Raw genomic sequence first — 27,134 nt, forward strand, 5'->3', positions numbered from 1 at the left:
GCAAACTTTAACATATCAAGACAAAGTTTTCCAGCCTTCAGTGCCAAGAAGATGGAAGGAGCAGGTCTGGAGAAAAGATTTGTTACAAATATTTTCCATAATGGCATTCTGAGTAGCCTGTTCTGTTGATGAAGCGAGTGTGTAAAATACATGTGTAGGTGTATGTAACACATGAGAACATATAGATAGCCATACGATGGGTTTATATTTCTATATTCACACACAAATAATTAACTGCTGACTAGAGTAGTTACTAGCTAGAACAATGTTTTCTCATATGTATTGAAAGAATTCCAGGTTTATAGGTACTTCACAAAAATGTCGTTTCTTCAGTAGAGGACTGAAGTTACTCTTTCCTTATCCTCTTGTACTGTCCACTAGTAGTGGGTAGGATTAACAGTAAGTTGTATTTGACAAAGAGGGGTGCATGTGTGGAAAACATGCTGTAGATGATAAAAAACTGGAATGTCTATGAAAGCAAGCGTAGCTAATTAAGGAACATAGGGTTAGCAGAACATTGATAATGTCACTTCAGAGAATAAAAGGAGGCAGTGTTGGTTTTATCCAGAGGGTTCGGGAACTTCAGGTGTTTGAAGGAACGTTGCATTTTTTGCATTTGTTGATTTTCATCAAAAATTATACTGTACTGCTGTTTTGGAAACTTTGTTTGGTGGCTTGAGGTTTTGTGCTCAGTTGGAAGCAGTACTTAAACAGTTCTGTTTGGAAGGAAAAAAAAAAGTGCATGGTATGTGCATCTAGATTGACAAATGTCAAATTTGACAAATGTCAAAAGCGGTTTCTTTCTTCCACTCACCTGTCTGTGAAGTTTGCCTAAGAGCTGCCTCTGTAACAGGCCTGGGCAGTGACAGAGAGCAGTCTGTGAACGGTACATTCTTTCTTTCTTCTACTTTCTCACCCCAAATTGGTTTCTCTTGCCCTTCTAGTTCTGATGACTCTGAGGGCTTTGCCTTAACAAAAGAAAAAACAAACCCAAACCAAAATCTAAAACAGCCCCGCTGCGTTAATGGCAGAGGTAGACGTCAGCAACGGAGAATGTACTTGGTGGACTTCAGCAATGGTGCATCATGGGGTCCTGTGGGCAGGGAAGGGTGGTGGTTGACTTGCCATTATGGAGCTGTGGTAGCTCTCACAGCTCCAGGAGATGTAGCGTTGGCTGTTGAACTCTGCTTTGGTCGGTGACTCGTCTCATAAATTGGACTATCCCAGAATTAGGCAGAGAACAATCCTTTATGTTTGTGCAGGATTTCAAAATGTTTTGCATTTTGTGCCAAATTGGAACAAAAAGAATTCTTGAAGTCTCAGTATCCTCTCTAAAACGGTATTGCAGGTCTTCACTGAGCTACAGTAAATACCATACTGAGTCTAGGGGAGATGGAAATACAAGAGGATCTGGTTTCTCAAGTTTCTTCTGATGTTTATAACACATGGGTGTTACTTGTAAGAGATGGATCGCTATGGAGTTATGTAGTCAACAAGGTGATGGTGACTTCTTTGTGGTAGAGGAGTTGCTTGCATTGTTTCCCAGGGGAGGGATGTTGCATTGTGGGTCAAGATATGTCAGATATTCCAAGGTTGGTTTATATCAGTAGTTTGCTTTAAGCAAGAACACGTGATGGATAGCAAGAATACTTTTTGTGGTATTTGTTTTCAAGAAAGGAAAAGCTTGTTTTTTCCTGGATGATAGCTGTTGTCACCATGATGTTTCCTGGCAGAGTTTTTTGCGATGCATGCCCTTTCCTTGTCCCACCTTTAAAAACAAAAGGAGCTACAGCTTCCAGCATGGTGAGAGGAGCACCAAATGAAAGCAAATACACCCTTACCTCCTGGCTGGCACTAGGAGGGGACTGCATGGCCAGAGTGGTGACAGAAGCTAAGAGAGCAAGGGCTATACCACCGATTTGAAATGTCTCACAAAGCCCTGACTGCTCAATTGTCATGTCAGTATTTAAAGATGTACTATGCATACGGTATAACTGGAAGGTGATGTTTCACATATGTGCCATTTTGAAGCCCTGCTAAGCTGTTGGTTTTCATGTCTCTTAAGTGTGTGTCTGCCTGATGCTAGATTTTCTTTGAAAGCTCTGTGTGGATCAGACATATGCCCTGTGTTGTCAGGTACTGCTGTAGGGGTGAGTAGAGAGTTGGGTGATGGTTGGCTCCTACTGCCCACGGCAGGGGTGGTTCTCAGTGGAGACCCAAGTTTGCTGTTCTAAGATTATCTTGCACCGTAAACTTTTTTCAACCTTTTTCCTGAAGATATTTTTAACTTCACGCTTCCGTCTAGAGCCAAATACTAAAAATAAATACATTTTATTTTTACATACACTCTATGGTAGAACACAGAGAGCTTTTTTCCCCTGTCAATCATAAAGTTACAGTGTAATTTATGTAGACACAGGATTCAAACTCCAAATAGCCCAGGATGGGCAAATTACCTTTTCTACTTGTTGGAGCACTGTGTCATAAACACGTACTGTTTGAAAATCCCTTCTCTCCAAGGATGCTTAGCACAAGCTAATCTCGGACATAAACTCATAATTGTGGTAGTGAGCTGGATAGAGTGTTCCTCTCTTGTAGTGCTCTCCACTGGTATGGGCATTTTTTGTCCCCTTAAGGCAGAACAGCAATGGCAATCTCAGTTTAATGTTAACCAAAGCATTTGCATTCTTTCTTTTTACTCTCTGCTTTAAGTGTCTGTACACACTTGCCCTCAAGCTACAGAATTAACATTGTACAGCCATTTGTCTTCTTCAGGTTCCACTGGAACCACTGTCAAAGTCCACTTTGCTCTGACAGACCTCCAGGTACTTACTGTTTCTGTAAGGAGAGCATGCTTCAGACTGTTTTGGGACTGATGTTGGTATAGTTTCACCAGCAGTACATTCTCAAAATGCTCATTATTTCCCTCAAAGCCACAGTTGATTCTGGGGGGGGGAAGTTTCCATGTTAGATGCACCCGGTTCCTTGCACGTTCTTTCTAGTTCAGATTGCCACCCTATTAGCCGGCATTCTGAAGGTAATCAGTGTCTTCTAGATGAAATGCAGTTATCCATATAGGCGTTCTTTAGCTGCTTTCTTTGATCTGTATCTTCTGCTATTTCAGACACTGGAAAATAGGCAATATTACCTGTTTCAGGAATTTGCCAGTATATAAGTTTGTAAAGTAAAATGTACAAATACAGTGATATTTGGCATGTTGTGCCTTAGGTTTAACAAGTAGGTCATATATTGTAACATTTTATTCCCTCCATACAGAACAGATATATTTTGTGATTTGCCCATAATATTATTCTCACCTGGATTTAAACAAAAAACTCTAACCAAGAAAACTTCCAGCCATCTTTTATCCATAGCCATCAGTTTCCCCCAAACTGTTGTCTCCCCTAGAGTTGCAAATTAGCTGGGGAGTTTAGACGCTCACAATCTGCCCTTTGCTCCTTCGTTCAGAGTTGTTTCAGACCCTGGTTGATCTGAGAAGGGTTATTGCTAATCTCTCCTGGTGAATGAATCTGTGTTTTCTTCCTCTCTTTTTCTTTCCTAGTAATATTTTTGCTATTTCTGGGGTTCTGGAAGCAGGTTGCTGTTCCCTGCAGGTGTGTGGCAACAGGCAATCAGTTGGCAGTGTGGGTAAGGAAAAGTATTCATATAAAGGTGTCACCAGAAGCACAGGAATCTACTGACAATAGATGAGGGGAAGACATAGAGTGGAAAGGGGAAGAGTGAGTAAAGAAAAACACCATGCTGGAAACTGAGGAAATAAAATGAGTTGACATACAAAATTGAGCCATCAAACCAAGAGCGAGGGGAAAAGGAGGACAAAAATATCATCATAGAATGCTTTGGGATGGAAGGGACCTTTAAAGGTCACCTAGTCCAACCCCCCCTGCAATGGGCAGGGACATCTACAACCAGATCAGGTTGCTCAGAGCCCCATCCAGCCTGGCCTTGGATGTTTCCAAGGATGGGGCATCTACCACCCTTCTGGGCAACCTGTTCCAGTGTTTCGCCACCCTCATTGTGAAAATTTTTTTCCTTGTATCTAGTCTGAATCTACCCTCTTTTCATTTAAAACCATTACCCCTTGTCCTGTCACAGCAGGCCTTGCTAAAAAGTCTGTCCCCATCTTTCTTATAGGCCCCCTTTAAGTACTGAAAGGCTGCAATAAGGTCTCCCTGCAGCCTTCTCTTCTCCAGGCTGAACAACCCCAGCTCTTTCAGCCTTTCCTCATAGCAGAGGTGCTCCAGCCCTCTGATCATTTCTGTGGCCATTGATCATTTTTGTGGCCAATAGTCCATAGTAGTAGTAATAAGAGGGAAATTTGAATTTATTCCCGGATTTCATGGAGGAGGAAAAAAAAAAGGCAGTAGGAGAGAACAGGGCTTAACAAGAATAAAAGGTTGGGAATTACTTACTTAGGATTTGCTTATAAAAGAAAGTGGGTGCTCAGTAAGTTATAGTGTAAGTTTATAGCATATAAGACACTGTACACTCCTTGTGTGAATACTTAGTGCTGTGTCTGCTTTAAAAGTGGAGGAAGCCTGAACTTTTGTATAAGGATGCACTTAATGCAGCGTGAGCTTTATAGTGGTGTTGTAAATTGTTTGGCAATTTTTGCTTAAGGTATTGATGTTGCTACCCTATCCTCTTTCTCACTTCCCCAGTTAGTGCACGTGGATCTGGTTTGTGGGGTGGTGGTATTTGTTTCTAACACTTTTTTGGTGAAGACTGTAAACCAGCTTAATTAGTTCCCTTTATCCAGCTCATAGTTGAGCCACACAGAGTTATGGCAATGTTTCTGTGAAATACCTTATGGCATCACATCGCAACATAGAAGAGTCCACACAGAATATTAGTGTGAAGCACGTGATGCAGTGAAATTCATCCTCTGGCTTAATTTCTCTGTCCTACGCACCTTCTGGGTTTCCTATTGCATGTGCCCAAAAAGTAAGTAAATCCGCCACATCTTTTTTGCAAGAGGCTTGATAGCTCTTTGCTGGAGGACGCGACCCTGACATTACTTTCTGCCTTCCTGATTGACACTGAAGAATTTGCACCTTAGTCACTCAGATTTTTATTCCTATGGTGTAAGAAACCCAAATTTTAATAATTCAGAATATGTAGTTTCCAAAGAGGAGTTCAGAATTTCAGATACTAAGAAGCTGACTAGCTTTTCTAAGCTAGTCCCCAAGCTGTTTTGATAATAGCGATGGTCTTGGTTTTGGAGATATGTATTAGGAGGGGTTATGGTTAGCTCTTAAAGTGCAATTGAACTATGGAACGAACAATAGTCCATCTTCCCTTTTACATGCAGTTGAAAGCCAGTGATACGTGGTTTGACTTTCTCCCTATTACATTATGGCTTTACACATGCAAACAATATATAGATACAGTGATAGCTAAACTAGGTATGTACATCTGTCTCTAATAAATATATCTAAACGAGTAAAGGTACAGTGTAAGTTAGAGTCTGTAAAAGACAACAAATTTTTTCATGAATGTCCTCTTGTAGTGAAGTAGGTGATAGTGCAAAAGATGCAATATCAGACATTAAGTGATATAATTCAATTAAAAAAGGGTGAGGGGAACTTTTTTAATGACCATTGTGGTCTGATTATAGAATTTACTACATGGTTTTGGTTACCTATATCGAAATTGTTTTCAATCTTCAGCCAGTTTTATATTGTTTAGGTACTATTAAAATACTCTTTTCCGAATTCTGTTTTATTATGCATTAGAAATTATTACTTTTGAGCATAGTTTGGGGCTTTTTAACATTTGTAACTAACCTACTCTATGCCAAAAAAGGTACTTAGGGTAACTGATGTCTCTTCTTTGAGAAATAGAAGCATATCGTGTCTTAAACCCTCGGACTTTGTATTTGAATCCATCTGAAGTTCCAGGTCCTGCAAGAGATTTTCTTCAGAGAGGTTTTTGTTTTGGTTGTATGGCCTGTGCGCACTCCGTTCCCAGTGCGTTTTGATTCTCTGAATCTGTGTAAGGCTTGGGCATGCCCTACTTCCATCTCCTTCCAATTTCTGCACCTCCTATGACTCTTCTGGCTGAGGTGTAACCTTTTTACGTCTAGGTTAGATATTGGACTCTCTTGCTCCCATGTCTGGTCCCGTGCATGTCTGCATGCTCACATCACTAACTTCTTTTTTCTGAGGTGCTGCTTTGCCAAGAGGTCCTTCCCTGCAGCTGTGGAGCCTGTTGCCTCTAATCCTAGCAGAAAGGGTCATAAGGCACTACCTCCTATTACCTTAGAGGGAAAGGAGATTGTGCCGAATACTGGTCTTGAGAATATTGAATTGTCTGAATTCACAAAATCAGGCTGCCTGCAGTAATTCCCAAATTTCAGAGTAAGGACTAGTTTCGCTCGTCTTGACCGTCAGTAATCAGGATGGTGGTGTTCATCAAGCTCTTCACTGACTTCCCAGTGGGCCAGAACCATTTATTGATATGAGGTCCGTCTTATTCAGCCTTTCCCAGGGTGCTGGCTATAATGGCAGCTCACCTCCGATGAATTAGTGTAGGTTTCCCTTATCGCGATGACTGATTCGTTGAAAGGTGGATTTACAAGTCATGTCCTAAAACACTGTGGACTGCCTTATGCCTGTTTTGACTTGACCTCGGAATGAACCAAAAAAGCTGAACGCTTGGTATTCCCTGGACTGGGTATGTGCTGTAATTAACCTTTCTGAGGATCTTTTTCTGATAAGGAAAGATTTGTTACTGTAACTGGCTCGTTGTCATGAGATCTGTTTGTGCTTACAGTACAACGCCTTATGCCAGGGCTTATGTACAGAGCCTACAGACTTACCTCTCACAGTGCTGGGTTTCCAGATTTGAGTCAGTGTCTTCGTTTTTGGTTGGAAGTCCCCTACATTATCTGCATGATCTCTTCTTCATTCAGATCATGAAAACTGATGTCTCATTCCTCAGCTGGAGAGTTCATTTTTGGGATATGAGACTGCAGGGTCTCTGGGTTTCCTAGGGAGCTGGAACATGGTGACTTCTGATGGTTGTTCTGGATGGAGTCATAGTGCAGGATGTGGGGTAGCCTTCCTCTGGACGATGGTACTGTCTGAGTATCTGTTTACCTTGCCCCCTGCTCTTTCTCTCTCTAAGCCTTTGGGATCTTGCAACTGGAGGGGATGGAAAGCATCCAGTCCCTCAAACCTCTTCGCTGAGTGTGTATGTGAGTGGGGATGCGTGGCTTGTTAAAGCAGTTACATTACTGGGCTCAAAATAGTAAGATTCATAGTTCTCAAACTGAATCCTACCTTGGATGCTGCTGTAGGACCATGTAAGATACAGTCCTGACAGTCTGAAGGTACTCAAAACCCAGAGGAGAAATAGAAGCACCAACGTAAATGGCTTTTCAGGAATATGCAAGGGACCAGTGGCAGAGGAAATAATCCAGTCTTTCTTCCATTTCTTTTGCAGTTCTTCTTTATTGGTTCTCCTGACACTAAAATGTTCTGTTACCCAGCTCAATGGTATATACATGCTACACTATGGGCATCGTTTGGGGTTTTTTAATACCCACAGAGGCTTTCAAAATGGCGATGAGAGCCGTGCTGCGCAGCATCCTGACTGCTTTCAGGGTCTTTGTGACCAGGCTGGGGAGAAGTTAATTGTTCTTTGTGAAATCTCAGGCTGTTCAAATTCCCGGTGAGCAAACTGATGTTAAAAGAGCCATCAGATGGCAAGGGAGGGCAGAAATAGTGGTCGTCTGCACATAACGGAAGCCTTGGAGATAGTTATTAATTTTGTTTGACTGTCGTATGAATTCCCGTCAGCCTTGTTATATCTACATCAGTAGACTGCATCTATAGTCTCCTTAAAATTGGAATAGTTTCTTTTTGTACTTTCTGGCAGTGGTGTGAATTTGCAATTTTACGTAAATGATGAGTGACTTCAGTTTCAGTGTCTCGAAAACTTTTCATAATATCTAATGTCATAATCTTATTTTAATAAAAGATGATGCTTTAATGGCCACAGTAGGCACAGTCCAGGTATGTAGCAGTGCTCCTCGCTCTTTGTGCTTATTTTGCAGTTTGTTTTTGTTTCAGCTGCCACCTCTTCAGTGACTCAGCAGATTGAGAGCCGGGTTTAGTGGAGCAGGCACTTCTTTTCATATGAGCAATAGCCCTCATTTTGCAGCTCCTTTCAAACAGGCATAATATAACTTAGTCATGTGGTTCGTACAAAATAGACTTTGCCATCCTCTTGTCTTCCAGCGGGCTAGGCAGCTGGGCTTGACAGCAGCACCGCTGTGCGAGCACAAGGGTAAGCGGTATGTGTGCTCAGAGCTGGGAGAGATGTGGATGCAACCACTGTGATGAACTAAAGTTTCTTTTTTTTTTTTTTTTTTTTTTTCCTCTCCTCCTCTTTTTCTGTTCTTTTCTTTTTTCTTTTCTTTGCATGATTCCAGGGAACACAGCCCCCTCATTTTTTTTTTTTCCTAAAAGGAACAGCAGTATGCTATAAGCTTATAGATGTACATAATTCATTTTTGCTTCATCTGAATTATCATTTAAAAATGCTTTAACTTAGGACAGCTGCTGTAGACGTTAGCTTCGGATTTACCAGGCTGGCGTGAAAGATCATTTCACTAATGTGTTAGCTACTTCACTGAGACTTCACAATCCAAGTTTAACAAAACCTCTGTTTTGGTGCTGGCTGATGTATTCTGTATAAATGAGGGTTCAGGAATGTTGCGTGCATGTTACATACTTTAAATTTTGGGGGTGGAGTTTCTCTTCAGAGGGAACACAGATGAGGGAATTCTGCCCTTCTGTTTTGTCTCCAGCTTTGCTGCAGCTATGACAATTTCTAGAATTTTGCCCGTATATTTTTCTGCTCCCCAGCCTCACCAAGGCACAGATGTTTTAACATGCAGGAAGATCGTTGTCTGGTGGTGGAGAGTATTGGATTGCATATCGAATCAGAAATAGCCGACACCTTTTGATATAATGTGTCGTCTTATAATGAAACCTTTTAAGAACACTTTCATTGAGTTTATGTCAGCCAGACACCGTGATACGACAGCCATGGGGCTGCCAAACCTGTCTATGAAACAACCCTTTTTTTTCTCGAGAGTTGCAGTGTAGATTCTTTTCAGAGAGTCTCTTCCTTGCTCTTGAGATAAGAGGCTGCTCTTTAGCTGTGTTACCTTAGGAACCAGCCAGATAAACATCCAATAAAATCTTGTTTTCAGGAGTTTGTTTCTGAATATCAGTACAAAATCTCTAGCTTATTTTCAGTAAGGCCATTTCCCCCTTCTCTCTTCTCCCAACGTTCACTATGCCAGACAATAGCATTTTTTCTGCAAGAGATGGTTATGTCAGGCTGCTTTTTTTTCTTCTTCTTCTTCCTCCCCACAGGAAATGCACTGCCTTCATTTTAGCCCTTAGGAGAAAGGATTTCTTCAACATACCTTCTTAAAGTTCAGATGCTAGATGATAAGATATGCAATACTTTCTAACAGATGATCATCTTGATAAACAAGGCGTGCAAAGCTTTATAGCAAGGTAACTTTGCTATCACGAGAATCTTTTCAAGGAAAAAAAATGAAATCCAGCGGTTTGTTGCTTACACACCACAACACTGGAACTGTTTTTTCCTATTGAGTAAAACCTTCTGTTTTAATAAAAAAAGTAAGTGGTTCCTGAGATAGCCAAGTACAGTAAATTAAAAAAAACCCTGATATTTTAGAATGTACTTAATATTTAAAGCTATCTTTTTTTTTTTTTTTCTTCTTAACGTGGTGAAACTATTGCTATTGAAATATTTTTTTTTGTTTTTTTTTTGGTTTTTTTTGTTTTTTTTTGTTTTTTTTTGGGGGGGGGGGGGGTTGTTCCCCCCCCCCCCCCCCCCCCCCCTCCCGCCGTTGGATCCTAGAGCATGATCTCTTGCTCGGTAACCAGGAGCTGAAAGTGAGGGGCGAATTCAGGAGCCGTGCTGCAGTGCTTTCGCTACAGCTGAAATGGATTAAGGGAATTCATCAAAAAGCGGGGGAGGGAACAGGCCAGCGCTCCATGTACCTGCACTTCTGGAGCGTTTTTCCACTGGAACTGCCGGAGTGGCTCAGAATTCATAGAAAACCTGCCAGTTTTTACATGCGTTTATATAATGTTGCCTGGTAAAGGAGGGTGTAGTCTTACTAGCTGATAGATTACCCTTCTTGTTGAGTCTCTGTAACTTGAGAAATAAACATGCCATGACACGGATCTGAACGTTTTATTTCATCTTCTGTTCCTTTATTTGCACACCTTTCCTCTTTTTTCTTTTTCTTTCCTCTCCAAGTCTCAGCCAGAAACCATCTGGTATTTATTCCAAGTATTCTTATGAATGACTGTTGCTTTCCTGGGTCGGAGGGTATCTTTTGTGTCTTCTCTGTTCTGAGTATTGCTTTGAAATCATTAATCCCGTGTCTTACACGAGGCGGTGTGTGTTGTTCTAGAGCTGATAAGTAAGTTGCATGGATTAATATGATGCATGTTTCAATGAAATAGTTAATAAGTGGAAGATTTTATTATTCACTTGTTGAAAACCAAACAACACACATTTGAGGTATGCGCTAGAGAAGACCACTCGGTAGAATATTCTTGAATCATGATTAGTTTGCATTAGAGACATTTTAATACTCTTCTGGCAATATACTTAGAATATTATTTTTCTATTTTCTGTAGTTTTACAGGTTTCAGAAATGAGCCTGACACCAATCTTAATGTTGGAATTGATTTGAATTGAATAAATAAGAGCGCAAGGAAAATGTTTTTTCTTTAAATATCAGGATTGTTTTAACTATAATAGTTTAGTCTATGCAAGTAGGATACTTTTTTAAATTAACTTTTGACAAAACTTTTGTCTTAGGTTCACCTTCTGTGTTACTGAGTTAAAATTAGTTTGCACATACACATTATGTGCAGAATGAGGGAGAAATAATCTACTTTCTAGCAAACTTTAGAAACTTTACAGTACCATCGGGAAATTTTTTATTCTCAATGTTTAGAGAAAATAATACAAATGCTGGTGTCACTTTTTGTGTTTCTTCTCTGAATGAAGTCACTTTCAGCTGAAGGTTTTTGTTTTACCTGAGGAAAATTTTTCAATGATTAGATAAAAATGGGAGGAAGAGGACAAGTTCAAATAAAAGTAAAACCCAAAATTATGTAAGTGTTGGTCTTCAAAGGTATGTAATTATTGGAAGATGTAAATAATTGTGTAGTGGAAGATTCAGAAGTGGTGAAGCAGACTAGATGTCCTCTTCCCAAAGTTAAGCATGAAATATGTTTCTAGTCAGCACAATCCAGCTTTTCATTCAGTTTACTACGGTGATTTCTTCCTTTATTTGGTAAATCTGATAGTTTTAAAAGCAGAGCATGTTTTGATAAACCCTTCTGCTTATGATTCCAGCACATATAAATTTCAATTTTATTAATGGAATTAACTGTAGAATGCTTTTTTTCATTCACTGTGAATTCCAGTTTTCATCCAAATGCTGCCTGACACCGATCCAAAGGAAAAACTATTGTCTTGTTAAATAAGGAATGTGCCATTCACCATTTTATGATGTACTAAATTTAAAAATTAATAATCAAAATAAATGTCCGCTTAACTATGTAATTGCTAGAATATGAGATATATTGGTGAGGAAAATCGGTTTGTAAAAGTTGAATTTGGTTATAAACCATGTTGTGCAAACCAACAACAGTGATCCTTTCTTCTAGAAATTAAATACCCCAGTGCACATGAAGATTAAAATCAGCTATACAAGTTAGGTTTCCTGCTTTCTTTTATTCGTTTACAATTATAACTGGGCTGATTGTTGATCCCTTTTTTGCTTTTGGTCAATGCACCTTGAGTAGGTGTGCATTTACACCCCCACAAAAACCTTCTTGACTGAATTCCTAGATTTTGGTGGTACTTTGCAGACTTATTTTATTTTATTTATTTATTTTTTTATTTTTATTTTTTTTTAAGAGGTTAATCTTGGAATAAGACAAACTGATAAATGCTGTATTGTAAAGTCTGTACTTCTGAGTGATGATTCCTGTGTGAAAGGCGCGTGCGAATGATTTTAATTCTGTTTCTGCTTAGAAACTGCTTGAAGTCCAGCTCTTTGTTCCAAAGATAAGCTGACATTAAATGTTTGGACTATTTGTTGTTTTGTCCATGCAGTGAAAGAAAGCCTTCCAGTGCCGGAATGCTTTAGTTCTTTAAGGTGTAAAATTAGGAACATCCTTTATGTCAGGGAGGGCTTTAAGTTTTTCAATGACTAATAAAAGTTTTAACTTTGGCTGCTACTTCTTCTCCTCTCGTGGCAACTATGTGTTCAGCCGTGAATTTAATACATATTTGAACAGTGTGTTCGTGAGGGCAGCCACTGAGGCAGTGTCTACGCAGTTAATGCGAATGAGATCTCACTCCAGAGCCGGCATCGTGATCCCAATGTTGTAATAGCTGCAGCCTCTTTCGAAATCTTCCCAGTTGTACATGCCTTAGTACAGCTCTGAGAAGATTTTTAAATAGATTCATCAAAACTTGTAAAGGCAAAGTGGCAGCTCAAATAATAGCCTGCTATATGCAGTTTCATTGTATCTGTCTTTATTAGATAAGGAACATGGAATTTTGTCTTTTTATTGGTTATGTCATATGTCTCGGGTAATTCGTCTTAGCTTAGGGTGTAGGGCGTGTAGGAGAAATACTTTCAAGGAGGAAATGCCAAATCATACGATGGCCATGTGTGCAAAATGAGCTTGACATTCTTACTGGTTTTGAATTTGAGGATCTAACTAGTTATCTAGTTATGAAGATTCAAACGTTTTGGTATGAAAAGAAACTTTGGTTACCTTGTTAATTCTGCCTTGAATATATTTCCTCTTAGTCCTGGTCAAAGCCGCCCATCAATGGTCTCATGGACGAATACTCCATCTGCTAACCCAGCTGCCACAAATACTGCACCATCCAGTTTCTTCTTCCCTAACCCTGCCACTGGGAGTGACAGAGCAGTGGAAAGGTATGGTGTACACTTCAACTTTTGCTGGTTGTCTATTTGCTTCCTTTTTCCTGTATCTTTTCAAAAATAGCCAATTCGTGTCTTCTGCAGTATGCGAATGATTATCTCAAATCAAGAAATGCAACCTTAGAGATTTTTACAGAATAAAATAACCGTCTACTTTGTCTTATTTTTCCTTTGAACAGCTTCCTTGCAGAAGGCGCTCAGATTGAGCTGGTGGCTTGTTGGTTAATACAAGCAGACTTTGATTTGGGTGGTCAATTCATAGTGTCTCTCTACTGCAATGATAGTCTTACAGTCTCTTTAAAAATACTGATTCTTTCTTTTCCGTAGCCAGCCATGGCAAATTTAAGTTTCTCGACCCAGCCTTCTTGCCTCTCAAAGACTTTCCCATGTCTTTACCTGTCTCTATGGTTTCATTCTTTTCTTTCTCTCTTTAAGCCTGCTTTCCTTCCATCCTCTTTCTGTTTCCTTCCATGTTGTTGTCCATCTTTTGAAGTATTTTCACTTTTTCCTTTGAAAGTTTTCACTGTCTTTGCTTTTTCCTGCAAGTTTTATAATATTTGCTTTTCTAATTAAAGCATTTGGGTATATTTATAAATTCTTTCCAATACTTGGTAACAAAATTCCATTTCTCATTACTGGTCGCATTTTTGCACCAGAACTGCATTGTCTGTTTGACTGCAAGTTCCTTGGGGGCAGGGAGAGTCTTTCCCAATGTTTTATGTGTAGTTGTTGTTGCCTGGGCTCAACAAAAGATGATTTAATGGTGTGGGTGCTGTGTCTAAACAAAGCATCATTGGGCAGCAGCAAACTGTCAGTTTGCAAAGGCGTGATTAAATAAGACGTGCCAAAAATACTTACATATTCCAAGATCTCTGCTTATGGTACTTGGAGAAATGAGTACTTTGGACAAATGCATATTGATGGCTTATTACTGAGCATCCTGAGAACACCTCTGAAAGACTGCCTGAAATGTTAGAAATCTTACTGCGTTGAGGACAAAACAGCATCCTCGGTAGTCTAGTCATGTTGTATTGTAAACAAATATAAAAAGCGATTCTGTACAGTGATAGTGAAAAGATGAATTGCAAGACTCATGAAGAAACATTTCAGATGATGTAATGATGATTAGTCTATAAATTAAGTATAGTATGCTTTGCCTACTATTGATTTCATTGCTGATTAGCACTTGGCAAAATTTTAACTGTAGTTGAAAGTCAAGTTTAACTCTCACAAAAATAAGTGTGCATAAAGTTGGGAGTATGATATTCAGAAATGCCAACAGTAAGCTGTGAAGCTTCAGCTTTGGCATTTGTGTGTATGAATTATAAGCCTGTAATGATGCATGTGAGATTGTGTTTAAAGTTTTAGTCATCTCCAAATGAGAATGGAGAGAGAATGGTTGAGAAAGGAGAGTGTCTTCATAATCGTCAAAAATGACTATAATTCATAATTTCATTTTTCAGCGTTGCCCACCGAAAGGCAAGAGCAGTTTATCCATGCGAAGCAGAACATAGCTCTGAATTATCATTTCAGATAGGAGCAATTTTTGAAGATGGTAAGTACTGCTTGAGTAAATATAAAGCAATGAAAAACAAATTGACAAAACTGCTAAAATGGCTTTGGATAAAAATACAAGCCTAACTGCTATTCTGCCAACGTTGCTGATGGCACACAGTTGGTGACGTAGAAGATTTCTGGTATGCAGAAGCTACTTAGCATATGCTTAGCACTGTGAGGCAATGCCTTTGATTTCTGGTGAATAGACACTTCCAATTAGTCTAATTTTTCATCAGCATTTAAATGCGTTGTAGTACAAAAAAAGGTTATTCAGCAATAGAGAAAAATCTTGGCCTATGAAACTTTTTTTTTTTTTTTTTTTTTTTTTAAATGTGAACTATTGTTGTAAAATAACATATGGACTTTCATTTAAAGAACAAAAAAAATCTCTTAAAGGATTTTCAAGCAGGCAGAGCTCCAGGTAAATCAGGTGATCACTGGAGGGAAAAGGGAGCGTTTACTTTTTGGACCAAGGGGTGCCTTAGTCTGTATATTTGTAGAAAAAGGAATATTCACTGAGGTGCAGAATGAAGGCCTGTGATTAAAGATTTCCATGCACCAAAATATAGTATTACATATGAACATCCAGAAGGTGATTCCTGTGCTCAAGACTGTTGCTCCTCCGTGAGCTTCCATGGCTCTACTCTTCAGCAACTGCACAGGCACTTCAAACTTATAGGAATGGTTTTAGCTTTTAAACCTTATGCCAATGACTACTGTAATACAAACTCTGAAGGTGATGAAGATGACATTAGAGCGTAGTTTCTTCCTATCGCAAGGAAATTCCTGTTATAAGAACTTGTAAGAAATAAGGCTCAACAGGGCCTGGACAAATTCAGCAATTCTTGTTACCTGAATGCAATTTAACAATAATTCTAGGCAGAAATTAATTCATAGTAGCAGCACGGTAAGACTGTTGTTACAAGACCTTGATAAAAAATTAGATTCATACTGAAAACCAGAAGACTCTTACGTTTGGCCAAATCTTCATCCAAGTTTTGTGCGGACTGGGGGATTCAAAGTGATCTGAGAATTACCTCCTGAAGAACCTTGTGAGTACTGAGGCCAGTATTTCGGTCTTTCAGTCTGTCTAGAGGCAGCAGCACAGTAAGAGGCATCCTGGCCTCTAAAGAGATATTCTGCAGTGATGCCTGTTTTCTTCTCGTCCATTGTCAGCTTTTAGCTTGCTACCAGGTCAGAAATCTGATAGCTGCTTTCCAGAGGGAAATGGTATTTAATTCTGCATGACCAAACACACTTAGGGGATGTGCTGCCCAGTCATTCAAATACCACATCTTTGGTTGGATGTCCAATAGAGGAGGAGTATTCCAAATACCCAGTTTACATCCAGCAGGAAAAAGAGAAAAGTACACAGTCTAAAACAGCTGGAAAACATCAACCTGCCAGCATTAAAAAGCTAACTAAATATGTCTTATATTTTCCGAAATGCACCCTGTTAACTCTGTTAGCACTGGATCAAAAGTATGTGTGGGAAAGTTTTTTCTCATAAATGAAAATCTTTTTGTCCTGTCCTCCCCAACCCCAGTAGAACATTCCTAATTTGTTTAACAAGCTGAAACAAATGGGAAGCTCAGGAGAATCTTTATTTTTTTTTTTTAGCATGTATAACGACGACGACAGTATCGCACAGACATAGACATCTCCTTCCCCTTCTTTGTGATGCTTATTTTAAAGCAGACAGAGCATAGGACATTCCCGTCCTCTGCCTCCTCCCAAACAAGTAAATAGTAAGCCTGGTCCAGACTTCAGTTCTGCTTCTTTTGCAGCCTAAGGTGGTCTGGGGTCCCCCCTAGGTTCTTCCCTACTGGCGCTCACTTTACAAAATCATACTTGATGTTTCCTACTAGAGCTGCCTTGCAGGCAAATCACGTCTCAATCAAGTTAGGTGGGAAACCTTTTAAAGATGAATTAGCTAAATGATTGCTCTTTTTAAAGTCTCTTAACACCAGTTATTTTAATTTAAGTTTTTTAAAACATGACTGAGAGATCTTCAGCAGACATAAAACTGTGTACAGGGAAAAAATCTAGTGCATGGGGGAAAAGATCTGATGCATAGAAGAGAGGCATTTCTAACGCAGAACAGCAAGGGTTGCACATCTGTTGTGTTGGCATGGGATAAGAAGGTCTTTCAAGAAGCAGTTGCTCCTGTGTCGCGCGTTTGCGCGAGAGCAATGTTCAGATTCTTTCCTTGCGCAAAGAGATAGCTCGAAGTTACGGCAAAGCTACTATGGTTTTGGTGCATTACAGCCTCGGTTGCGTTTTTCAGCTAGAGAGTTGGGTTGTCCAAGAACAAGTACGGAATTCGACACTTTGGCAGCTGTGGAGAAATGTTTCAGCTGTAAGACTCTTTTTCCATATCATCATACAAATAAGGTTGGAAGCTTGGGAAAAGGTTACGTGGATTGCATTTTGAAAATCTAATTGCAGATTTCCAATGGGAAGGATCACATTGCCTTACAAACATTTGTTTTCATCTATTCCACTGTATCCTGGTTATTTTATAGGCATTGTCCTTGCCCTGCAGGGCTTTCAGCCTAACGCAGGCTGTGGATTGGCAGAAAAAAGGAGGAGAGCACGCAAGTAATAAGGCAGTAACTGGAGACGTATGTAATAACTTAATGGTCGTTCCATAATGGTTCCCAATAGGTTATGTCATGGATGGCTCTGACAGTATAGAAAGGTATTCTCATTAAAAGTGCAGACCAGTCTCCGTATTTGAAACCTCTGAAATGCCTTCACATGGGCCTTTTCTTTTTGTGCTAGGCACCCTTGTGTCTATGCTGGGATCAGATTCCAGGGACTCAATTCAGGTTCTTTAGTTACTCAATTTAAATTCCCATATGCCCTAATAAAGCCCCCAAATGAAGAATTAAAGTAATAATACATCAGTTCTGCAGCTCTACCAATAACCTTAACTATCAAAGTGACAACGCATCAATCAAGTTGACATACAGCTAGTATCAACCATTAAAGCAACTGTTAAATTAATGTCTACTAAAAAGTGCTGCTTCCATTAGTGAAGGTTTTATTCGTCTCTCCTTTCTCCACCCTGCCTGTCTAACTTTTCTAATCCTGTCTCTTGCTGTTTGTTTGTTTGAGTTTTTCCCTTTCTCTTCCCTCTCTTTTCTGCTTTGTTTCCTTCTCTTTTTCATTTCCCTTCCCTGTTCTTCTTCTGTTTCGTCACTCTTGGTCCATAGATGTCGATTGCAGCAGTTCTCTCTTACCTGTTATTATCCTGGGTGAATCTTTCTGGCTGCTCTAGCCTGAGACAGGATAATGGCATTTAGTGAAGTACAGTCTTGCACCTGTCATAGCTGCTAAATGTAATATGGGTGCAAGAAGGTAAGCGTTTAACCTTTACACTCCTGTCTTACTCCTGTCTCCATTCCCTGTTTCTAAATGGGGGGGAAAAAAAAAAAAAATCTGTTTGTGTCTCAGGCTGACAAGGTTGCATTTACTAATATTTTAAATTAAGCTTTACATCACCTGATAGGAATCTGTATAGAATCTGAACATTTGCATATTTGGGTATTTTCAATATTGCACGCACCTTGTGCTACCCCGAACCCCACAGTCTTTCCATTAAAGTGTCATAGAATATAAATGCTAAGGTGCCATCCGTAAGTTAAAAAGAAAAGACAAACTTTTCTATTTAATTGAATTGTGTAAGAAAATGAATAATGTAATCTGAACAATATCCACTGGATTTTTTTAAAAATCTTAATTCAATTTACCTTAGGCTGTGCCAGTATTTTTGTTACCCAGTTGCTACAGGCTATATTATTGACAGCACGTAACAATATAATTCAAGTGGTTAGAGGCAAAGCTTGAAGAGTTTGCAGCTGGATAAGGGCACATATGGGAAAGAAGCACAGCATGATCTGAGATTGTAAGAGACATATGCTGGCTGTATATTTTTGTTGTTGTTGTTGACACAGATATTCCCAATAATCGTGGAAAGAATAATCAGACTGCCTGGCATTGAAACCTTGCCAGCCTTGGAGCCAAGTGTTATTAAATTTCTTGTTCTTGAAAGAGACTGCTTAGAAGTCAGTAAATGGGAATTTCACTAGGGAGAAGTGTTTCAGATAGGGTAAATGGTGTTTACACAACAAAATTCCTTGGCAGTACTGCTAGCAGGAAGGCTTCCTGAAAACTTGTCAAGATAGCTCTCATCAAAGCTTTTTTACAAGTTTTAAAATCAGGCTTTAGTGGAGAGAAATATGGGGAAAACTGAGAAAGTGTCTTGTTAGAGTAATTTTCCTCAGGAAAGGTGTGGCACCGGTTGTCCCTACCAAGCATAGTGGGAACACAGAAAGCCGTGTTCACACAGCCGTTTTTCATCCCTCTCTATCTTCCCTAGTGTAACAAAGTGCCAGCCTTAGTTAATGTCCCTGGTTTTGACTCCAAGGCACTCTCTTCCCTCTTATTCATGCTGTGGCTTCTGGACTGTCTTTCTTTATGGTACTGACAAATGAAGGATGTGCATCAAAGAGAAGCAGTACTCCCCAAATACTATATTGCACGGTATGTGCAAATAATTCTTTTGCTGAGGTAAAAATGAGGATAAAGCTGCTACTTTGTGCACCTTTCATCTGTGGATTTCAAAGCACTTGGAAACATTCATGTGCGTTCATTATCTTCATTTTACACCTGGAGAAACTGAGTGTACAGGCTGTGGACAGATGTTCTCCTTTTCAGATCCCTCCATGCCATTTGGGGGTGGTTACCTCAAACTACTGCTGAAAGTTACAATCACTTCACCAAAAAAAAGTACCAGATGAGCATTACCAAATTCCTCCTGCCTTTGCTAGAAGTTTTAAAAAGTCACTGAAGGTAGTTTGACCTTAACCAGTCTGACTTTGCTCCTGCCAACAGTGTTGTGGAAGCAGTGGCCTCTGGAAGAGAAATGTTAACGTGGAAGATGTTTAAACTGATGCGTTTTACCTTGTAGTTGGTGTGCGTGCAGGACTGTCAGAGATGTCCAGCTGTCAGCTGGGATGGGAATCAACTCAGGAGAAAGACCACCGAGTCTCAGTGTCTACACACAGGTCACCAAGCACAGGGAACTCGGCAGCAACTCAGCTGACAAGCCGCTTGCCTCTCTTTTAGAGTGAGCCAAACTATTCTTTGGGCGCTCTCTCTATGCACTGTATTGACCAGATCTCTACCAGCAGCTGTAATAGGAGCTTAGACACTTCTGTAGAGGGAAGTCTCAGTCTGCAAGCTGAACTCCACCTTCCCTAATTCGTCATGGTGTATCAGCGTGTTTGCTTTCATTCACAAGCCTGAGCCCTTCTAGGCAGACTGTTTTATTTGTGGTCACGCAGTAAATCTTTAGCAGAGTCAGGAAGACAACCCCTTGACTCCTAGCCCTGTGTCCTGTCCACAAGATGATTCTGCTTCTCACAACATACTTAAGGGAAACAGCAAGTTTTTAAATTCCAAATTCCTTGCTAACCCTAAGTGTGCTAAATGTTTGTGTATTTCTGCGGTCAACTTCATCCATAGGGATTGTTTCAAAAACCCCTAGGGATTTCTAAACACGGAGGGCTTGCAAGCACATTTTATTGCTTTAATTTAATTTCTTGGTGAAAAATTGGCCAGCATGATTGAGTTCTATGGAAGTGTATTCTGCTGTTTGTAGTGGTTTTAGCAGTGAGATTTCTGTTGCCCACAAAAAGCAATTCTCATTTGTGTAGCTTGTTGGGGTCATTACTTTGTTGGGTAAAGTAGTCCCTCAGAAAGGGAGGCCCTCTTGTGCCAGGCACCATGTGTGCTGGATTGCTTCTCCCATTTCTGTTTCCTCCCGAAACAGCTGGTTTCCACAAAGGTGTAGAAATCAGTGTGAATTAGGGTCTGATTCAGTCCTGCTCAAGTTAGCGGCACCTAGGCAGTGAACTAATACCACTGTGGAAATGAGTCTTGCTCTCATTTGTAGTCGAGACCCGTGAAACTTCTGAGCTGCCAAAGCAGAACAAGGTCTAGCATTGGGTCTCTGGGAAGAGCTGCTTAATTCTATGTATTTGCAGTTAGATAATCATAACATTGGCAATATTGAAGCTATTTCCTATGGAGAATACAGAAAAGTAAGAAGAAATGCTGCAAATGCCAAGTTGACCTTATTGTGTTCCTTGATTAGATGAAATCAGAAAAGCTTTGAGAGATCTCATTGCAAGTTCAAAGTCTGTTGATTTTTGTTTGTCCATTTGAATTGGCGTGATTGTTCCGTAGCACTCGCCGCCGTTACTGATGGTCAGACGTTCTCCTTCTCTGCGCTTTGCCTCCGCCAGAGTGAGACTGCTGAAATGGCCTTGCAGCAGCTATCGAGGAAGCTGCCCTCCCGCTCTGGGCTCTCAACTTCGCTCCTATTCCCACCTTCCAAAGAGGTGATGCCTTTTGGTGGTGGTTCTTCGATTGATCTTGTTGTGCAGTCTTGCTAAACACTTGTCAAACCTTGCTGAAAATATTTAAGTTTTAGTTCTCTGCTCCATATCATTTACACTACAAGCATTTTCCCCTCCTGTCCCTAAGTCAGAAGACTTAGTCCTGTGGGATGCTTGGTCCAATAATGAGTTGTAGTTTTAAGGCCAAATGTGTGGTTTCTGCAGCAAGGTATTTTTAAATGAGGCAGGCCTGAGAAAGTGCTAAGAACTGTAATCGTTGTTGACGGAGAAGAAGTGACAGAAAGGGGACACTACGGAACATCTTCTCTTGAGCAGGGTATTTTTTCAGAAATAGCCTGTGTCCTGGGTTTTAAGAAGAGCTGTGCATGATAGCAAAATGTCTTTTGTGTGGTAAAGTGTTTTTTTATTTTAAATGAATGCTGTTGTACACTAAACTTTGGAAATGGATTAGCAAAGAAAGCGGCATCGTTAGAGCTTAAAGCAGCTTTACATTTGGACGGCTTCCCCATTAATGTCATTTGCCTACGGAAGAAGTCAGTGATGTACGTGGGTATCTTAGCCCTTTTTGTGTAAGGTGATTTGAACGGGGGCAGAAGCCTTACCCGACGTGACAGTCGCCACCGCTGCTGAATATTAAGAATTGCTTCTTGGTCTGTTTTTTAAAAAAAGACTGATCTCTAGAAATGGTGATCTTACACATAATCTGAATGCTAATTCTTTCTTCAGTCTCCATAGAACCTACAAGAAACAAATAACGAGACCCTGAGCCGTGTAGGCACACATGCGATATTTAATATTTAATATTTAATTTCCCAAGCGCAGAGCCCAGTGGTGCCACCCATGTCTGGTCTTCTGGGGTGAAAATGGTATTTGTCACTCAAGTCCAGTTGCTGGGCCATCGTGCATTCGCCCTGAACGCGCTGCAGTGTGCGGTGTTCAGTATCGTGTCATCAAACTCGTTTAGAAAATATTTCTTTTGAAATTTGCTGTTGTGTTCAGCCAAGTGACTCAGTGTAGTTCGAGCATTCCCTTCCCTGGGTAAATTTTAGGTAAATTTAAATTTCAGTGTGATCCCCTCAGATGAGGGCTACCCTCATTTAGAACAGGCCTTTGATTTATAGACAGACACATGCCAGTAATCTCTCTCCTCTCTCTAATATAAATTGAGGTTGAGCTCCAGAGGACAAGTAGAAATTTCCTACTTCCAGGTTTCCTACTTGGTTTTCTTCCTAATCTGTCATTTTTTGGAGTTCGTTTCCTGTAATACGGATGCGCTCCATAGGCATGGGAGACTTCAGGGAGAGGTTTGGCTGCCCGCTAGAGCTGCTGGCACGTTTGCTGGAAAGGGTAGAATTACAGCCGCTGCGGTGGAGCTTCTGGAGGGAGGTTTGTGGTGGTGTCAGCCATGCAGTTTCAAATGCCTGTGTACTCTGTAATTGTGGAATAAAAATGACAAAGGGAGAGGAGGGCCTGCTAATTACTAATAGTAATGTAAGTTACTGTGTGCGCAGAGATCCTAAAAGGTAATTTTCTATGTATTTTTTTCCTTTGGAATCTTTCTGTCAAACATACTCGTTATAAATACAAGCCCAGACTTTTGATCTGAAACTAAACTATCAGTATCATTTGAAAGCAGTTTTGTTTTCTGGCTTTCTTGGAGGTATAGCTGTTGTTTAAACCGTGGACTCTGAGCACATCATCTAGCTTTGCTGTCTGACAATAATAGGACACAAGGAAAAAAAAAACCAGGGGAAAGTAGGCTTTAAGTGTTCAAATTTAGAGCCTTACAATGCTTTCGAAAGTGAGACTTAACATGTTGCTCTTTCTTATTTCCCTGATTTGTAGAAGGCTACAAATACCACATTCCCCAATGTGTTAATGTGTTTTAAATAAAGCACTGACATGGCTGGCAGCATGTTTCAGCATTTGTCTGATCTCTTCCCTAAATAATGTCTGTCTCAGAAGCACTGTGAGGATAAATTAATATGGTAGAGACTGTCGTAGGTCACTAAAAGTGTGGGATTTTACAGTTACATAGGTAAGCAGGTACCTGTATCGTATTTTTGTAAGAAATTCTATAGGGGAATTTGAGAACTTTTTAGTTTGTTTTCCAAAGAAATGAGGCTTATGCTTCTTTTTTTAACTTCCCGTCAAATGTGGTCAACCTATATATAGGAAGCCAGATTTCATTAGTTCTGTTGCTCACAGAATAACTTGTGGGGCATTTAGAGTCTGAGCTGAGATTTGTCTTATTCTAGATTCACGGATACTCTTGCATAAACTTTGGGATCAGCAGCGGTAAACGCTTAGGATGGCCGTAAGGAACACGGCGTATCGTTCAAGCCCCTCCTTCGTGTTTTCTGAATAGCGCGATGTATTTGAATTTCAGAGAGAGGATTAACCAGGAGAATGATTCGGAGGTTGTCCGTTGGTCTCTTCCAGTGGCAGCTCTACCCTGTGAAGAGATGATACTTGGAGGGAGATCCGGCTCGTTTCTGTTTCCCCTGTAATCTTTTAGATGCTTACTTTTCATGCAGAGTAAGGTCCTATCCCATTTTTCTGTGACTCTTGAGCTTCCAGATTCATCACCTCTGCTCAAGACAGGTTTTTGGTCTTGCTTTGCCCCCAGCTACTGGAATTGTTTCCCACTGTTTGATATGAATTCTAATTTCTCCCCAAAGGCGTCTAGATTTTCTATTTTGTAAACCCATCCTAGGTTCCCTTAACTGTTTCTTTAATGAAGTCTCCTGCACCTAAAAGCTATTTCACCATGTGTACCTTGCAGAAGATAGTTCAAGCACCTACATTATGCAAGTATTTAAGTTAAGTTAATCATCCTCTTGATCCTTCCTAGCCAGATTCTTAAACTGGTCATTGCAGAAGACTGGATGTTTTTATGGGTTCTTTGCCTGGTGTCATGGAGCTGAAGGTAGAGGTACTAATTCAAGCATAAAAAGATACAGTAATGTTTTTCTTTTTCTTTTGCAGTGCAATTTTCCAGAGAACCAGGATGGCTAGAAGGCACGCTAAATGGCAAGAGGGGACTTATTCCACAAAATTATGTTCAGTTTTTATAGCTTTGTGCATTGAACGCCAAGAAGGTGTACATGGTATCCATGGATTTTTGTTATAGTCACTTCTCTCTACTTCTGTGACTGCTTTTACTCAACGACAAGCCTGACTATGGGTTGAAGATCCTAATCTGTATAAAGACATGAAGTGTTGCCAAATATGAATTACAAAAAAAGATTCTTTAACGGTTGGAAAGGGTGGGGGGGATGGAGGGATAGGTTAATTTTTTAATAGGGTGCTGTTTTCGATTGTAAAAAGCGGTAGTGGTATGTTTGTTTGCAAGATAACTAGCATTTTAAGTCAACTATTTGGTTGATTTGTGACTCAACTATCAGTTGAAGAAAAGATTTTTATAAACTTAGTGTCCTGGAGATTATGCATCGATAACCAGCATTTTTAACAGAATATTATTTGGGTTTGGAAAATACCGTCGGATGAAAAAAGCTATCATGCTGACAATTAAATTATATTTCAAAGTGGAATAGACGGAACGGAACAGACACCAGTAAGTAAAAGAATAGGTATCAAGACATGATGTTTTTCAAACGTCTTCAAAGAACACATTCGCTTATGTTGTGTGTATGATTTCATTTATTTTATAAAGACACGTGAACTTTTATTACAGGTTCCTATATATCGTGGTTCCTTTGCTACTCAAAAATATCACCGTAAATGAAATAAAATGTTATTTGCTATTTGACCGAAGTCATTCCTATGTTGGAGAATATTTTGCTCTGGTTCTGTAAGTTATGACATGAAATAATTATTGGCAGCTGTACGCAGTCAGCCTCAAGCAGGCTCCAAAATGGATGGGGACCTTGCCTCGCTTAATATCGGCAACTCTGCAGGCTCAAGCCAAAAGGAAAAGAGAATCTCTGGCTATGATCCTTGTGCGTCCTGGAGGCATCTTGCATTTTATCTGTTGTCTGTCTGTCTAGCTCCTTCTTCAGCTTCCCTGTCTTCCTCCCCTGTAACTGTCAGTTGTAAGGTCTTAATGATACTTCCTAGTATCAGAGTCCTCAAGTAGCTGCCTCATAGTTTGTGGAACTATTTGAGTAGTAAGAGAGTTATCTGTGGGCATAGAAGCAGCTTCCAGAAACCTTGTGGTGTGTAAGTCTGTGCCTTGCGATTAAAACAAAAACCTTATGTGCGGTTTATCATTAATCTTTGTATTTTTCTGTCCTTCAAGCAGGACCCTCTGGGAGGCAGTGGAGAGGATGCAGGAAAATGTGACGGGATGACAGGCTCACTTATTTGTTAAACTGGACTCTGTGGATTTTGAGTCATTTACGGCAGATATACTTAGCTTGCAAGTGTTTTCTTACTAATGTGATTAGTAAACCGGTTAATGCTGCCTTAAGGTTGGGATGGCTTTTTTCTCCCTTAAGATTTAACTCCATACCATGATTTTGTTCCTTTGCCCAGACTGCACAGACCATTGGAGTACGCACAAATCATTTCCAGATGGAGCAATGGTGGGCCAAGTCAGTACAGCTCTCCAGCACGAAACCTCGGAGCTTGGAGGAGTTTCATTTGGTGTATTCTCGTGGTGGCTGAGCAGCGACTCTCTGCCATACAGCTTTCAGGCAGTTCTTGTCTTGGCGTAGTGGCTGAGTGACCCAAGCACTGAAGATGACTTTTGGAGTTCTGTGAAGGAGATAAGAATTCTTTAATTAATTTGCTCCTTGACTCAGTATTAAGGGGAAATAGTTGCACCAGTACATACAGCAACAGATTGCAGGTTTCCTTACTCGGATTCGTTCACGTGGGAAAGCGCTGTTCTGGCTGGCTATCGTGCCGCCTGGGCCCGCAGCTCGCGGCCTTAAAGAAGAGGCGGGATGGTGTTTGTGTAGCCAGACTCGGTTTTCATGGCTACCAGTTGGTGGAAAATGTTGAAAGAAGAGGGGAATGTAAATCTTTGGTCTTAGCCTAGTAGGTGTGGCAGCTAGGTATGCCGGCTTGTCAGATAAATTGAAGCGTACAAGCTTTTTAAGTTGCTTCCGTTTGTTTTGGTGTTGTTTTAGACGTGCAGTGCGTGTTTGATCTTGTTCTGGCTGCTATCTTCCACAATTCTCAATGTATTTATTTCTCAGCGCTAGCTCTGTGGTTTTGTTCCCCCCCCCCCCCCCATTAACTAACTGATGTGGCTTAAAAAGGCAGATATATAGAGAAGGTATAAAAGATTTAGTGTCTCTTCCATCCAGTCCTGTGACCCTCGTTGTCTTTAGGTGAGATGTTTCGAGACTCCTGTTACTTCTGGAGCCACGCAGAACCCAAACAAGATGCAAACTTGTCTACTGAGAAGTGATACACTGAGCAGAGGTAATACTAATCCAAACTTTCTCACGTTCTAGATGTTGTCTGAAGGCAGTGGTGTGAGCTGAGCCAGATCAGATCTGGCTTTCAGGCTAACCACCCTGCCTCTTAGGAATTTAGCTGTGGAAACTGCTACCCACCGTACGGGTTTCCACATCAGCCCGGTCATACTAGCGCCGAGTACAGACTCGTACAGCCCAGCAGCTGTGGCACATCTCATTCTTCATCCTCGCTGCTGAACAGCGCTGTAAACGACGCCCTCGTGCTGGCTGTTCGGCAGTAGAGATTAAAGGATGCTAAAAATTGAAAATCATATAAAGGAAGTCAGGCCCCTTTCCCATCCTTTGAGATTGTTTTCTTTCCTGAAGCTGGGCCTTAGGGCATGCCTCGTGTCCGTCTTTTCCATGGCTTGGTAGATTTGGGAAGAGCAGAGTAACGCACTGTTAACTCGAGGCAGGAAGGAGGGCAGGGCATCGGTTTTTGGCCTGGCAGCAGGAGCGGTCGTTCTCCGTGGGTCTGGCCTGACTCCGTCTTCTCCCGGGGAGCTGCTCTCGTGTCACAGCTGTGGGTACGGGTTCAGCTTCATCCTTGGGTTGGGCTCCCCCGCCCTTGCTATGCGCTGGGCGCTGTGCGTAGGGCTTGCACTTGTCAGTTTTTAAAAGCTGAGACTCCTGGTAGTGAATGCATGACACAGGCTGAAAATTAGA

General features: G+C 40.6%; 1 protein-coding gene across 1 annotated transcript in view; it reads left to right on the forward strand.

The window, feature by feature from the left end:
* Window positions 1–24,260, forward strand: part of ARHGAP10 (Rho GTPase activating protein 10) — a 153,772-nt gene extending 129,512 nt beyond the window's left edge. The window contains exons 21-23 of the mRNA XM_082316377.1: window positions 12,917–13,048; window positions 14,518–14,609; window positions 24,028–24,260. Of these exons, the coding sequence (XP_082172503.1) occupies window positions 12,917–13,048; window positions 14,518–14,609; window positions 24,028–24,116 (313 nt within the window). The 3' untranslated portion in view covers window positions 24,117–24,260. The remainder of the gene's footprint in view (window positions 1–12,916; window positions 13,049–14,517; window positions 14,610–24,027) is intronic.
* The last annotated feature ends 2,874 nt before the right edge of the window (window positions 24,261–27,134 follow it).

The sequence above is a fragment of the Platalea leucorodia genome, assembly GCF_965183815.1.
Source record: "Platalea leucorodia genome assembly, chromosome: 6".
NCBI lineage: Eukaryota > Metazoa > Chordata > Aves > Pelecaniformes > Threskiornithidae > Platalea > Platalea leucorodia.